This window comes from Chiloscyllium plagiosum, chromosome 19 (genome assembly GCF_004010195.1).
Source record: "Chiloscyllium plagiosum isolate BGI_BamShark_2017 chromosome 19, ASM401019v2, whole genome shotgun sequence".
NCBI lineage: Eukaryota > Metazoa > Chordata > Chondrichthyes > Orectolobiformes > Hemiscylliidae > Chiloscyllium > Chiloscyllium plagiosum.
In genome coordinates, this window is record NC_057728.1 from 39,815,946 (window position 1) to 39,830,224 (window position 14,279).

The 14,279-nt window shown below is 36.9% G+C and overlaps 2 protein-coding genes across 2 annotated transcripts in view; one reads left to right on the top strand and one right to left on the bottom strand.

The window, feature by feature from the left end:
- The window catches only part of irak4 (interleukin-1 receptor-associated kinase 4), a 35,127-nt gene extending 33,601 nt beyond the window's left edge, over positions 1-1,526 (top strand). Inside the window, exon 12 of the mRNA XM_043709613.1 lies at positions 1,165-1,526. Within this exon, the coding sequence (XP_043565548.1) occupies positions 1,165-1,224 (60 nt within the window). The 3' untranslated portion in view covers positions 1,225-1,526. The remainder of the gene's footprint in view (positions 1-1,164) is intronic.
- Positions 1,527-6,123: 4,597 nt separating this feature from the next.
- LOC122559702 (solute carrier family 35 member E3-like) lies at positions 6,124-12,453 on the bottom strand. Its single transcript, XM_043709615.1, has 4 exons — positions 12,229-12,453; positions 10,178-10,336; positions 8,631-8,713; positions 6,124-7,294 (listed from the first exon to the last, which is right to left on the bottom strand). Exons 1-4 carry the CDS (start codon positions 12,436-12,438, stop codon positions 7,108-7,110), a joined length of 639 nt encoding a protein of 212 aa, XP_043565550.1. The 5' UTR covers positions 12,439-12,453; the 3' UTR covers positions 6,124-7,107.
- Between the last annotated feature and the right edge of the window lie 1,826 nt (positions 12,454-14,279).

Consider the following 14,279-nt stretch of genomic DNA (forward strand, 5'->3'; position numbering starts at 1 on the left):
GGAATGAGCTACCAGAGGAAGTGGTGGAGGCTGGTACAATTGCAACATTTAAGAGGCATTTGGATGGGTATATGAATAGGAAGGATTTGGAGGGATATGGACTGGGTGCTGGCAGGTGAGACTGGATTGGGTTGGGATATCTGGTCGGCATGGACGGGTTGGACCAAAGGGTCTGTTTCCATGCTGTACATCTCTATGACTCTGATGATGGATCACATCAAATTATAGATGTTCAGTTTTGAGCTGCTGGATCTATTCAAAGTCAACCTGATTTAGCCACACATGGTAGTAATGCCACACCTCACAATGGAAGGTATTCTCAATGTGCCTTTGTTTCCACAATGACTGGTAGTGGTCACTCTCCTACCTATATTGTCATGCACATCTGTGATAGATTCATTGGTGAGGACGAGGTCAAGTCTGTTCTTGAAATTACATTCTAATTTCACCATTATCCTTGGTGAGATTTGAGCCTTCTACAGCATTAGCCTGGGGTGCTCAATTACCTCTCCATTGACAGTATCACCACTCCTTTGCCTCGTCTTGACGTATGCTCAAGACTTGGCATTCCAGCTACAGAACAAGGATTTTTTTTTAAAGTGAAGATTATGTAAATTATTTTAGAAAATGGAGACTTGCACCAAATGCTGCCAAGGCTGTTGGTTCAACCTTCCACATGAACAACTCAAAGACCAGAAAGAAATGCATGTCCACTTCTGAAATCAACTGACCCAACCTCACTTGTTACCATATGTTGTCCTATTGGCAACTCCCCCAAAACAACTTCAGAACAACATTAATCTCACAAGAAAACTTGTCACTTATTACGCATTGTTTCACCTACCTGATTTATCCAAGAGCAGAAAAATTGTAGATATCCTGGATGGCACGAGAATTATTTCTGGGCCAACATGGTTCAGACAGATTCTCACAGTAGCACTCTGAACCTTTTGTTGCTGCAGGAAAATCATCTTCAAAGAACACCATCAGCTAATAACTAAAAAATTAACACAGAACCTCAAACAAAAAAATGTGTACCTGTCAGAAATCATTTAGTTCTTACTGGACCACTCCATGCCCCACAAACTGATGACAAAACTACTCTTTGATGGCACATCCTGGTTAACTTCAAACATCACTAACTGTAATCTGATTACTACTTAGGTTAATGAAGTCCTAGGTTTCAACCCTCTATGCAAGATATCAGCAAATCTCACCGCTTGAGAACAGACCAAGGAAGATGTGGTCACTGGCTCTCCAAATGGAATATGAGGAATAATCCAAATTATGACTACAGCCATTCAAGTCATACCTTTGTGCACACACTGAATTCCTGCCCAGAAAGACAGACTTCTGGTGACATAATCTTTCACATTAATGCCAAGGGGATTATTAATATGAACACTGAACTATAATTGTTTTTTGGTTCAGTCACCGAGTTAATTCTTCTAATGGATCAGACATGTACAGTTGTGTATGTTTTTCAGAGAAAGTGAGGACTGCAGATGCTGGAGATTATAGTCAAGAGTGTGGTGCTGGAAAAGCACAGCAGGTCAGGCAGCATCCGAGAGGCAGGAGAGTCAACATTTCAGGCATAAGCCCTTCATCAGGAATGAAGGAATTCATGATGAAGGAATTCCTGATGAAGGACTTATGCCTGAAACATCGATTCTCCTGCTCCTTGGATGCTGCCTGACCTGCTGTGTTTTTCCAGCACCACACTCTTGACTGTATATGGTTTTGGACAAGTTGGAATCTCCAATATTATGAATCTATTGGAGAAGGCAGTCAAAGTACTTTCAAGCCCTTTTTTAAAAGAACTTGTGACACTGATGATCTCAGTTCTGTATCTAAATTAGGATTCTGATTCAATGTACTATCTTAAATATTCTCAATAATCTTTTCTTAAGCAAATGTCTGGATTAAATATAGCAATCCACATGCAAAGTTAGAAAAAAAACCAAGGAAACATGGAAGTCAATTCATACAAATATACTATTTTGTAGACATAGATGCAAACTTACATTTTCATTCAGGTGTACCATGGTAAAATTATGCAGCACCATGTGAACAGTCAAGTTTTCATACAATATCTTTTCTACTGTAAACAAAATGCAGTTTGTCCCCTTGGTTTTATATAATTAGCAAAATATAGCACTTAACCATAATGACCATTTGAAAAAGCAAGGGCATTAATGAAAAAAATTCAAAAATGTTATCTTAATGAAGTTTGGTCAAATGAAAATTAACTTATTCATTACAGAACTATTGATATATAGATATGATTGATTAGTACCAGTGCACAAATCAGATTATCAAATCTGAAATGTTAAAAAAAAATTCATTGCCCAGGGATTTATTGTGTATGCAGAGATCAAAGCACCAACAGAAATGTTTAATCAATTTTGAAGACCTGATTTGTTCATACAGTGAAAATCAAATAGGATGATGACTGGAATTCTTGACAAAAACTGAAATTTATAAAATGATTCATCTAACCAAAATGTATTCAAGAACAATGAAACTAAATACATGGATGATAACTTAAATCTTAGGATTTTAACTGTAATAAGCGAGGCTTTAAAAAAAACTTTCAAAACATTCTGCTGCTGATTTGTAATGGTACAGGAAACAGTGACACAAGATCCAAACTTAACAATACTAAATAATCAATCTTGTATCAACAGTTCAATAATGGTTAAACTTGAGATTTTCTCAATAGTGACAGCTACTCTTTTCTACAGAACTGAAACAATGAATTGAATTTGTCTACAGGTTTCCCAACATCCCAACCAACGCATTTCTAAGTCTGGAGGTACCATTAGCAAGATATTCCTGGGGGCAACCTCCACACTTGCTGTTGTGTGAATGATAGTGGGCCAACTCCCAGCGGAACAACTGTGGTGTCTTTCCCACAAGTCTGGAAAATTCTGTCCAATTTCTTCTGTTTTTTCTTTCTATAGACAGAAGTATTTCCATCTTTTTTTGGTTCTATGACAGGGTCTCTTTTCTCTTTTGAAAGGGCAAAAAAGTACTTGAAATTCTATTTTATTCCTCAAGAAAACTATTTGTAAGCAATCTTATTTATCTGAGATTATATTGGGCAGGACAAAAATATTCTGTAGATGTTAATTATAAAGAATATTGTTATACATTCATTTCAACAGGCTCTAAACATTTAGTTGTCTCTGCCCAGAGTTACTGACAATGTCAGCATTGAAAATGTGAGAGTACTAGGTCCTTAAACTGCTGCAGACCATGTGACACTCATACAATGCTGCTTGGGAGACTATCAACATCTTCATCTGGCAACAATAAAGGAACAGGGGTACAACATCAAGTCAGGATAGTGCACACCTTGCAGGTGGTTATTTTGATAATTTGGTCCTTCAGACAGTGTAAGTCAACTAGGTTTGGCAACTCGGTGTGGACTTGTTGGGCCGAATTGCAGCCAAGGAATCCTTGGAAAGTTGTTGCAGTGCACCTTTGTATACAACACATTTCAGTCAGGAGGTACAGCTGATGGAGGGAGTGCACACTCAAAATGGTGGATGAGGTGGTAAGTAGTGGTATGCTTTGCCCTGAATAATATTAAGGCTCTTAAGTATTGCTGAAACTGCAGTCATTTAGGGAACAGTAATTTGCCAAGCCACTAAGTGCCTTGTAATTAATATAAAGGTTCCTTGGAGTCAGGAAGCAAATCACTTAACTCAGAATATTTTTTAATTAGATTAGATTACCTACAGTGTGGAAACAGGCCCTTCAGCCCAACAAGTCCACACCGACCCGCCGAAGCGCAACCCACCCATACCCCTACACTTACCCCTTCACCTAACACTACGGGCAATTTAGCATGGCCAATTCACCTGACCTGCACATCTTTGTGACTGTGGGAGGAAACCGGAGCACCCGGAGGAAACCCACGCAGACACGGGGAGAATGTGCAAACTCTACATCCTTGGCAGAGGGGGAAGCGGAGTTGAAGTGCTCGGCCACGGGGCAGTGTGGTTGAAACATCCCATCTCTGACGACTGACATGTAAGTGAAGGCATATGCTTGACAGCAAGTCAGACACCTTGAGGAGTTGATTTGGCGAGAAGGCTGGTAAGGATCAGATAGGGGACAGCAGCATGGGATTCAGCCCCTATTTGGCTGGTGTGGATTCAGGACCTGTTTCCTTACCCTGCCTATGGTGAGGTTCACAACTCTCTGGGATGGACCTGTCTCTAAGCAGAGAGTAGTAGAAAGTGAGGACTGCAGATGCTGGAGGTCAAAATCGAGAATGTGCTGCTGGAAAAGCACAGCAGGTCAGGCAGCATCCGAGGAGCAGGAGCTTTTCTAGCATCACTCTCTCGACTCTGTTCTCCAGTTGATTTTAACCTTACAGTGAAGCCTCTTCCAAGGATGCTTATCTTGAAGAAGTTCTCGTCCTCTCTCTACAAGGTGTCCTGCTCCTCGGATGCTGCCTGACCTGCTGTGCTTTTCCAGGTCCACACTCTCGACTGTTAGCAGAGAGCACAAGGAGTAGTGTTGGGGTAGGGGTTTGAATTACAATGTGAGAAATGATGGGACCTGTGATAGTAGCAGCACAGATTATAAATTTGGCTTGGAGAAAAAGAAGCACTGCAGAGTTCCTGAAAAAGTAACTTCAAATTTACTTTTGCTTTGCTTCTTCAGCTCATCTAAATTCCCCTTACACACTCACACAAACAAACAGACAGAAAGGATAGATAGTTTGTGTGCAGAGAAAAACTGGAAGTCAGTTCAGTGTCTAGTCTGAGGTTGCTGAGATCATTTTCATACTCGTTAATTTGGTCAGTGTTGTTTCTCAGTCACTTTTCTTCAGATGTTTTCACAGCTTTGCAAGAGATTCCAGGTAGCTGGGTCACTTATAAACATTCTTTAAATTATCAATTAAAAATCATAGTTTTCAATAGCTGATAAAGGAAAAATGAATTGATTTTCTTCTCCTTTAGCATGGGTTTTGACTGCAAAGAATAGTGTGCAGTTGAAAATACTTCTCTTGATCTTGTTCTCAGTCCCAAGCTGTTCAGTAACCTCAAAACCAGTCACATGGCTCTTCGCAGGTGGAAGTCTTTTGTCATTAAGAAATGTGCATTTAGTCTTGTTACTATCCAGCTACATCTGTAAGCAGCCCTTTGGCTCATATCGATCTATAACACAAACTTCAAGAATTCCTTGCTCAAAGTATTTGATTACATAACTTTTTGCCATTAGTTACTTGCTTTCCAAAACATTCAGCAATCCTTTAAAATATTGGATTTAAAACAGTTCTTTCTCATTTCCACCCACAACTTTAAAAAATAAGCACAAAATAAAAAGACACAGTCTTTACATTATCATGTTGTTAATGGCAATTGCAACAAGTTCCAATTGACCCCTTTAAGTGCAGATTTCATTTGTGTGTTATTGGGATTCAATACCTATTACATTTTTATTGACCTTATTCTTGTATTTTTGATGTTTTAATAATCCTGGAACCTTGATTTTGTTTTATACTGTATTGAATTGGACATTAGGGTTTATGCTATGAAGCGAGATTACACAAATTTGGCCTGTTTTCTCTAGAATTTAGAAGGTTACGGGGTGATCGGATCAAAGATTTCAAGATACTAACGGAAAAGATGGGTTTCCCCCAGTTGTGGATTGTAAAACTAGTCTGTGAATTAGGGCCCATTTAGGAGAGATGTTCGGAATCACTTCTACCCACAAAGAGTGGTAGAGATTTGGGACTCTTTTCCATAAATGTTAGTCGGTGCAGAATCAGTTACTAATTTTAAATCTGAGATAGATAAATGTTTGTGAAGTAAAGGTGTTAAGTGATATGGGCCAAAGGCAGGTATATGAAGTTGGGCCACAGATCAGCCATGATCTCAGTGAATGGTGGAGCAGATCGAGGGGCTGAATGGTTTACTCGTGATCATATGAATTGCTAAGAGAAATGTGTACTTTACGGTATTATGTTGCTTCTAAATTTAATACTGTTCATGTTAAACTATGCAAGGAATAGTTTTCTTACTGAAAAAGCCTCTGTTATCTTTATTTTTTTTTTTTTTTTTACACAAAGCCACGTGTATTCTAAACCATGCTTTCTACAACAATTATTTGCATTTATTATTTGGATTCCGGTTTCAAGATAGACAAAAAAAAATTCTACTTTGCGAGAAACATTTTAAGGCTCTGTTTTACACATGTAACTTGCAAAAAACTATCACCATCACCGATAGTGATCCACTGAAAATAATCCAATTTTCCCATGGAAATTGCCAATATGTTACAGCAGAAAAGAGAACTTCGTCATTTTTGTATTCCTTTTCCTATCAACGTGTTCTAAACATGTAATAAAAGCAATGAAAAATAATTTTATTCCTTCCTCCCAACACCACAATATTTTGCCCAGTATATTACAGAATGTGCAAAACACATGTAAATTACAAATGTCCACTTTCAGAAAATACATGATTAAACCAATTTTCACATTATCTGTACATTTGATTTTGTTTCCAAGATTCAGAGAACTTATCAGCAATTTTATGCATGTTGGACAATTCTATAGACATGAATAATCAGTTTGACATGCTTTCAGATTTAAAGCTGAATGAACTTTACATGACATACTAATTGCAAGGAACGTCTTTAAAAGCAATTACAAAAATGACCAGGATAAGGTGGTGCCAGCGTTGGACTGGGGAGGACAAAGTCAAAAAAAAATCACACACACTAGGTTATAGTCCAACAGGTTTATTTGGAAGTAAATTTGCAAATAAACCTGTTGGACTATAACCTGGTGCTATGTGTAAAATAATTAGAACACAGCACTTGAAAATTGGTCAAATACATAAATTTCTATGAATGAGCAGCAACCATCTTCTGCAATAAAGTGAAATACTCAATTGCATTTCATTCAATTTTAGAGATGCTATACTTATCAAGTACCTTGGAATTGGTGCTCACTAGCAACACTTTGGGAAAAGGAAACACAGAGGAACCTCGATTATCCGAAGGACATGGGCGGGGAGTATTTCGATCGGTTAATCGAATGCTGGATAATCGAGGTTCCTCTGTATAGGGAACTCAGAAGCATTACTAAGGCCTTTGAGCCAATTTATTTTTTCCTTCTTCTTGTTCACAGAGTTTAAAATGTGTGTAAAACAAAATACCACATAATGTACACAAAATCCCCAGACCTTGATTAAGTGAAAGAGGATCTTTAAACAAAATATAGCCTCCCAGTAGCGTAATGCAGAACTTGAAATGTCCAAACATGTTGTATCTGAATGTTAACGTGTCAAGGAACAAGTCTCTGGAAAAGACTGCATTTCTTCCTGCTTGGTTAAAGCACATGAAGTCAAGAGTCATTTCAGAAATCACATATAAAGGAACATTGGATACTTTGGAAATACTGCAGACAATATTATAGCCCCATTATTCAAAGCACAATTTAAAATCTCACTCTACTTGCAAATCTGTACTTCTTCAATGACCAGCTAGGTTTTACTTTCGGATTTTATTTGTGTACAAGGGACAAAGTGAGAGAACTTCCACAAATTCACATCTTGCTCAAGGAAAACTGTAACCATAAAATCTCATCTGCTCCCAGCCATAGCAACTTATTCACATGCATATTATCATGTTTCCCCTTTATTGTAAATGCTGGAATCATGCTCCCTTCAAATTTTATTTTCTTAAAATTTGGAAAATGTTCACTTACGCCAGCAATTCTTTTTAATGAAGATCTAATGTCTTAGAATCAGGCACCTATTCTTCAGTGCTCCCTCTGTAACATTGTTTCAAAATTGTACATTAACCTTCAAACGTAGCTTCAAAGATAGTTTAACTTAAAACTTTGTCAACTTAACCTTTGAAATGTAACCTAATACTTGACAAACCATCAAATTAACATCCATCAGACAGTTCAGTGAATGGTGAATAATCATATTCAAACCATTTTTAAGCCTTTAGCAATAGACAGCTTTTAATCAAATACATTTCTTTGCACCTTTTCCAAAACGAACTGTTTTTTTGTATTTATTCACATGAATCATTTTCCAATTCCTCAAAAGATATCTGCTCAACTGTATGCTGTAGTTCACACTTGTTTGGTATCAGTCTCCTTGACAAGAAAATAGATAAGGAGGCTTCTGCATATCTGAATCATTCTCTGGCATACTTTTACAAGACAGCATAATTGTGAACTCATTTATAAACACAGTGTAATGTTCTGGAACATACTAACTTGTTTAATTATAAAATACAGATCTCTGAATAATTCCTTATGCAGTGAACATATCTCAACCATATCAAATTAGGGAATTGCCAAGTGAAAGCTGGATAATTTCTGCTGGGAGGAAAATTCCAATTTAAATATCAAACATCATTGGCAAAGGGCAGATCACCTAATTGTTCCAAGTGCTAGTTAACTTGTTTTACGGAGATGCTTGACAGAAAGAAAAATGTGTGCATATATTAAGTATAGACACTCAAAGCAACCCAAGTTTTAACAAAATTGGGTTACACCATATGTGGAAAAGAAACATCTGCATTTATGCAATTGTAACAATATATTAAATGGTCACGACTTGAAAGCAATACAAAATGCAGAAGGATACGTGACAGGTGAGGTATTTCCAATAATCCAGTAAATTGACAAATTCACCAGAAAGGCAATAATTCCAGAAAGCAACACCATCATCTATAAAAGATAAGTCTTACATTGTGTTCATTGCTTTTAAGTTATAAAACAGAAAATAAAATGTTACATGTTTATTATTACCCATTCTCACTATTTCTCAAATATACTTTATTTATTTCGACATATTCTGTCAATAAAGCATACTTGGATTTAAAGTTTAAAATTACAAAACTGACAATAAAAGGCAAATGATTCCTAGTTGGAGGGAGCTAGCTACATCTGCAATTTAAAAAACTATTTCCTCTGGATGGTGTAGCACTTTGGCATGAAGGCTGGAACTAAGAATTGAATATATGAATTCTATACACAATTAGCATTCTGCAGTGTTACAAGCCTCACATTACTTTTAATTTTATTTTAAAAATGACACTGGAGTGATGAGCAAATTGCCAGAACTTATTCAGTAGCTTCAAAGATTAAAAATGCAAAAGCAGCCTGTATTTAGTCTGTGGTGACTAACTCACCTACTGACTTCCCAAAGCCTTGCTGCCATCTATGTATTTCCCTTTATTGTAAAGGCTGGAATCATGCTCCCCTCAAATTTTGTATTTTTTTTAAATAAGGAAAAAGTTCAGTTCTGCAAGCAATCATTTTTAAATGAGAATCTAATGTCTCAGGTTCTTATCCTTTTGCTCCCTGTACTCAAATCAGAAGTTGTTGGACTTATTTGACCTGTCTGGATGAGTTCAGCTCCAGTAACGCTCAAGAAGCTCAACACTATCCAGGACCTGCTTGTTTGGCATCAGGTCTGCACTGTGTATTATCTACACAATGCACTACAATAAGTAGTCAAGGCTTCATTGACTGCACGTTCCCATTCCATGACTGCTATTGTCATGAAGGACAAGTAAAGCAGGCACACAGCAAAACCATCTTCCCAAAGTTCAACACTATCCTGACATGGAACTGTATCACATTTCTTCGTGTTCACAGGGTAAAGATCCCATACTGCCTCCCTAACAACACTGTGGAGTACCTATAGCACGTGGAAAACAATGGTATAAGGTTGTAGCTCACTATCATCTTCCTAAGAGTAATTAGATGCTACCTTTGTCAGAGACACCCAAATCCAAAGAATGAATTAAAAAATAGTTTTACCTCAAGCCAAAATTGATCTTACACATTCATTTAGCTGTCTCACTATCTGTTAACAAATAATTTATTATCCAGACACTTGCAGAACAGAACTTGGAAAAAGTCACCAATGACACAAAACTCTTACCAAAATAGCTATTTCATTCAGCGTTAACAAGAAAGACTGATGGGAGAAGTTAGAAATTTCACCTTGGTACAAAAAAATGGAAATCAAGATGAAGGTACAGTGTTAGACAAAGAACACAGAACTTTATTATTCAGTGATTTGTGGACAGATTGAAAGGGATGACAATGAGAAGATTGGAATACAACCTACAGTCCCAAATTGTAAAAACTGCAAGAGTAATGCAAACATTCCAGAAATCTTACCAATGCAGTACTAGACCAGTTTCCAAAGATGCTTCCCTCTCCAGTCACTGGCTCAAAAAAAGGAACAGTGAACATCAGAATGATAGATGACATTGGGGCCTGGTAGTATAAGAGTTGCATAGAATTCACCTGCAATTCATGTTGTTTAGCTCCTACCCACTGTAAAATGAAACCAATAAGAAAAACATATTACACAGATGGTTAAGTATTAATTTAATAGCTTGTAATGAAATTATGATTCTTATTTACTATTAGGTCAGAAGTGCTCAACAGAGTGCAGGGAAAGGAAAACATAGACAGGGCTGTCATAAGTTGCACTGTAGATAAGACCGATGTCATGTAAGATTGGGGTTCTTTAAAAGGGAAGGATCAATAAACAGAATTGAAGCAAAACATCAGGCAAACAGAAATCACTAATTCTGTGTACTTCAAGCCATTGATAACCCTCCAGAGAGGAATCATAATACATACTAGAATGGCAACTGAATGATTAATTTAGTGATCATAGAAGAATTTATTCAATTTTACTGGCTCTGTTGAGATATTTTTTAAAATGTATATTCATGTGATTTTTATCACAACAACTCAAAAATAATTTCAACAATGAGTGTTTGAATTTATAGCCTTCAACATAATTGCTTTTTGTGAAACCTTTTCATTTATGTTTCAGTAAAACACCATAGCCAAGTTGCTGATCCAAGACTTTTTAAAAAATAAATCACAACACTCAGCTATTCCATGAATGCAGCATTCTATGTCAGGAGACTATATCATAAGCATGTTCTGGGTGGGAATTTGTTAACTCACGTATGATGATTTTTCATCTTTTTAAGTTAACATGGAAAAAACAGAATCTGCCCTTTTTTGCAGAAAGCACTCAACAAAGGGAGCCAGCCCTCACGTCAGAAAAGCTTAACTTGGCATTCTACATATTCAACACCTGATGTGTTACATGGAACTTTAATTATATGGGCAGATTCAGTACTAAACAGATCCGCACCCATGTGGATGAATAAATAAGAATGATCTAAAAAGGACCTAACAGTCATTCTAAAACAAAGCCAGAAACAAATGATTTATTTTCAAAGTAGCAACCAGATGATAAATAGTTTACAATCCTACTTTCAACATATTTCAGAAAGTTGAAACAGGCTTTCAGGATGGACAGCAATCAGTAGTAGGAAGCATGCCATAGCTTACGTCAGCTAACATAACAGCAGTCAGACTAAACTGAAAATATTCCTGTTATATCTGGCATGTTAAATAGTGCATTCAAGTCGGAGAAATTAATACCCTTGTGCAAGATAGGAAATTTTCCGCAATTTAGTTCCCAAGTTCAGGAAGGTCTAAGATTTTCTTTGTTTCTGTGAGCAACACAAGTATGTACCACAGAGGCTTAAGGACAACATAGGCAACTTAACTGCACGTAATATTAATTTGCAGATAACGGACATTATTGATACTAACAGTACTTGGTTGGCTGACCTACATTTTCTCCATTACTCAGCTACGAGCCCTTTCTAAACCTCTACTCCATGACACTACAGGACTAACCTACAAAAAAAAAATTGGGGCCCTTTTGGGCTAAGTTATCAGGTCCCATGGAGCCAAATTTAACAGTCATATTAAAATGTAGCAACACTTACAATATTGAAAAGGTCATTTGTTGCCATTTTAGTCAAAGCCAATTGGCAAAGTAAAAGGTAAGAAAACGTATGAAAAAAAAGCATAACAAGCACTTAGAAAACTACAATGAGAATGCATTATAAGAAAAAAAACAAATAATCCAGGGAAAAATACCAATTTTAAAAAATGAACCACTTCCTCAAAATACTGCAAAGTAGATTTCAAATTGGAAACTAAAATTTTTTTAACAAGTATTCAGCAAAACACGGAATAATTATGATTTTGAATGTAGTTGTTTAATGCAAGTACTTCTGATGATCCTTTTTGTGAGCTCCACATATCAGGAAGTTTAGGTTGTGATCAAAACAAAGTATTTTAGTATTTATTACTTATAAAAGTATACAAGAAAAATCAAACGTACTAACCACTTGATATATTGAGGTAACCAAAACACCAAGTGTTGCAAAAAGTATTCCTAGAAAATTAAACTTCACATCAAAGTAAGAATTCAGAAATACTCCCAAAGTAATAGGGATCTGTAAGAAATAATGGGAGATGGTTACATTCAGTCTAACATTCCTAGCCACACAGATTAGTACATTTTCCTCAAGAGAATAACTAAATACACTGAACATCTAAAGCTGAAATTTCTGTTTGGAGGAAAAATAGGGCTCTAGATGTTTAAAAAGTGAAACTTGATATTTTAAAAAAATGAATATTTACCAATACATTATTAAGAAACAAATGCAAAATACAGATTTCAAAGATTCCCGCAATAACAATTGCACGGTTGTAAGATACATAGAATACTTGCAATATCTAATAATAAAACAGTAGGCTATGTGAAAATGTTGATTCAAACAGTAGCCTTAAAAAAAACCTGTGAAACAGGCATTCATTCATTGCACTTGACCTGCATGCCATAAAAAAATCAACTTCGAACATATCTTATTCCATAAATACATATTAGAAAAGGCAGGGACTGTGCAGAACAGTTGGCTTATTCATGGTTTTAGGGGTATGGTTGCCTGACTATTTTACTTCGATTAGAGATAACAATGATTCATCATACCTTGACTTACTTCAGTAGTGACTCTTAAAATATTTGACAAATCATTAAGGTAAATATATATATTTACCTTAAAGTAACTTGCTTATAAAATTTGATTGCATTTAAGTTAGAAAAAGATTCTAGGCAAAAGTACTCCAGTCATTACATTCAATGTTGACCCATTCCTACGTAACAGTGATACGTTATGATAAGATTTGCTACTGCCAATGGTGTGATACTTACAGAGCTAACTATTGTATGTAGAACCTAGACATTATTGGCTGATTTTATCGGTTCACATTTACTGTAACTAATATTTGCTTTTCTCTTTGATATCGGTACGTAAAGGTTATAAATAATTTACTGATATGACTGCACTATGTGTAGCTTTTTAAAAATTTGTTCATGGGACGTGGATGTTGCAGGCTGGGCCAGTATTAATTGCACATCCCTAATTGCCATGCAGAAGGTAGTGGTGAACTGCTGCAGGCCTTGGAACACCCACAATGCTATTAGGAAAGGAGTTCCAGAATTTTAACCCAACAACACTAAAGAAATTGCAACATAATTCCAAGTCAGGATGGTGTGTGGTTTGGAGGAAAACTTGCAGGTGTTGATACTTGCATCCGTTTTCTTTCTCCGAGACGGTAGTGGCCACTGGTTTGGAAGGGGTTGTCAGAGAAGCCTTGGTGAAATGTTCCAGTGCATCTTGTACATGGTATATTGGTGTTGAAGGGAATGAATGTGGAATGTGGTGGATAGGATGCCAATCAAAATGGACAACTTTGAGGATGCTCTGTTCTGGATAAGGTCAAGTTTCTTCTATCTTGTTGGAGCTGCACTCATCCAGGTAAGTGGAAAGTACTCCAGACTTGTGCCTTGTAGATGGTATTGAGGAGACAGGCAAGTATATTTATAGACTTTCCTGCATTTGATCTGCAGTTGCAGCACAATATTTCTATGGCCAGGGAGAAAGAGCTTATGCTTGAAATGTCAGCTCTCCTGCTCCTCGACCGGCTGTGCTGTACCAGCACCACACTTTTTGACTCATTTCTATGGCCAGTCCAGTTCAGTTTCTGGTCAATAGTAACCCCAGGATGTTGACGGGGGAATGTAGCCTTAATGGGGTCAGTGAACATCAAGAGGTTCATAATTAGGTTCCTTCGTGCTGGCCTGGTACTTGTGGTGGAGGTGTTGCTTGCCATGTAATAGGCCAAACCAGAATATTGCCTGTCTAGCTGCATATGGACACTGCTTCAATATCTGAGATGTTATGTTTGGTGCTGAACATTGCACAATCACCAGTCAACATTCCTATTTCTAATCTTAAGATGGTCATTAATTAAGCACCTGAAGATGTTTAAGCCCTAGGGTTGGGATTGTTGTTCCTTTGGTTTTATTTCAGTAAAACCAATGGAGGATTTA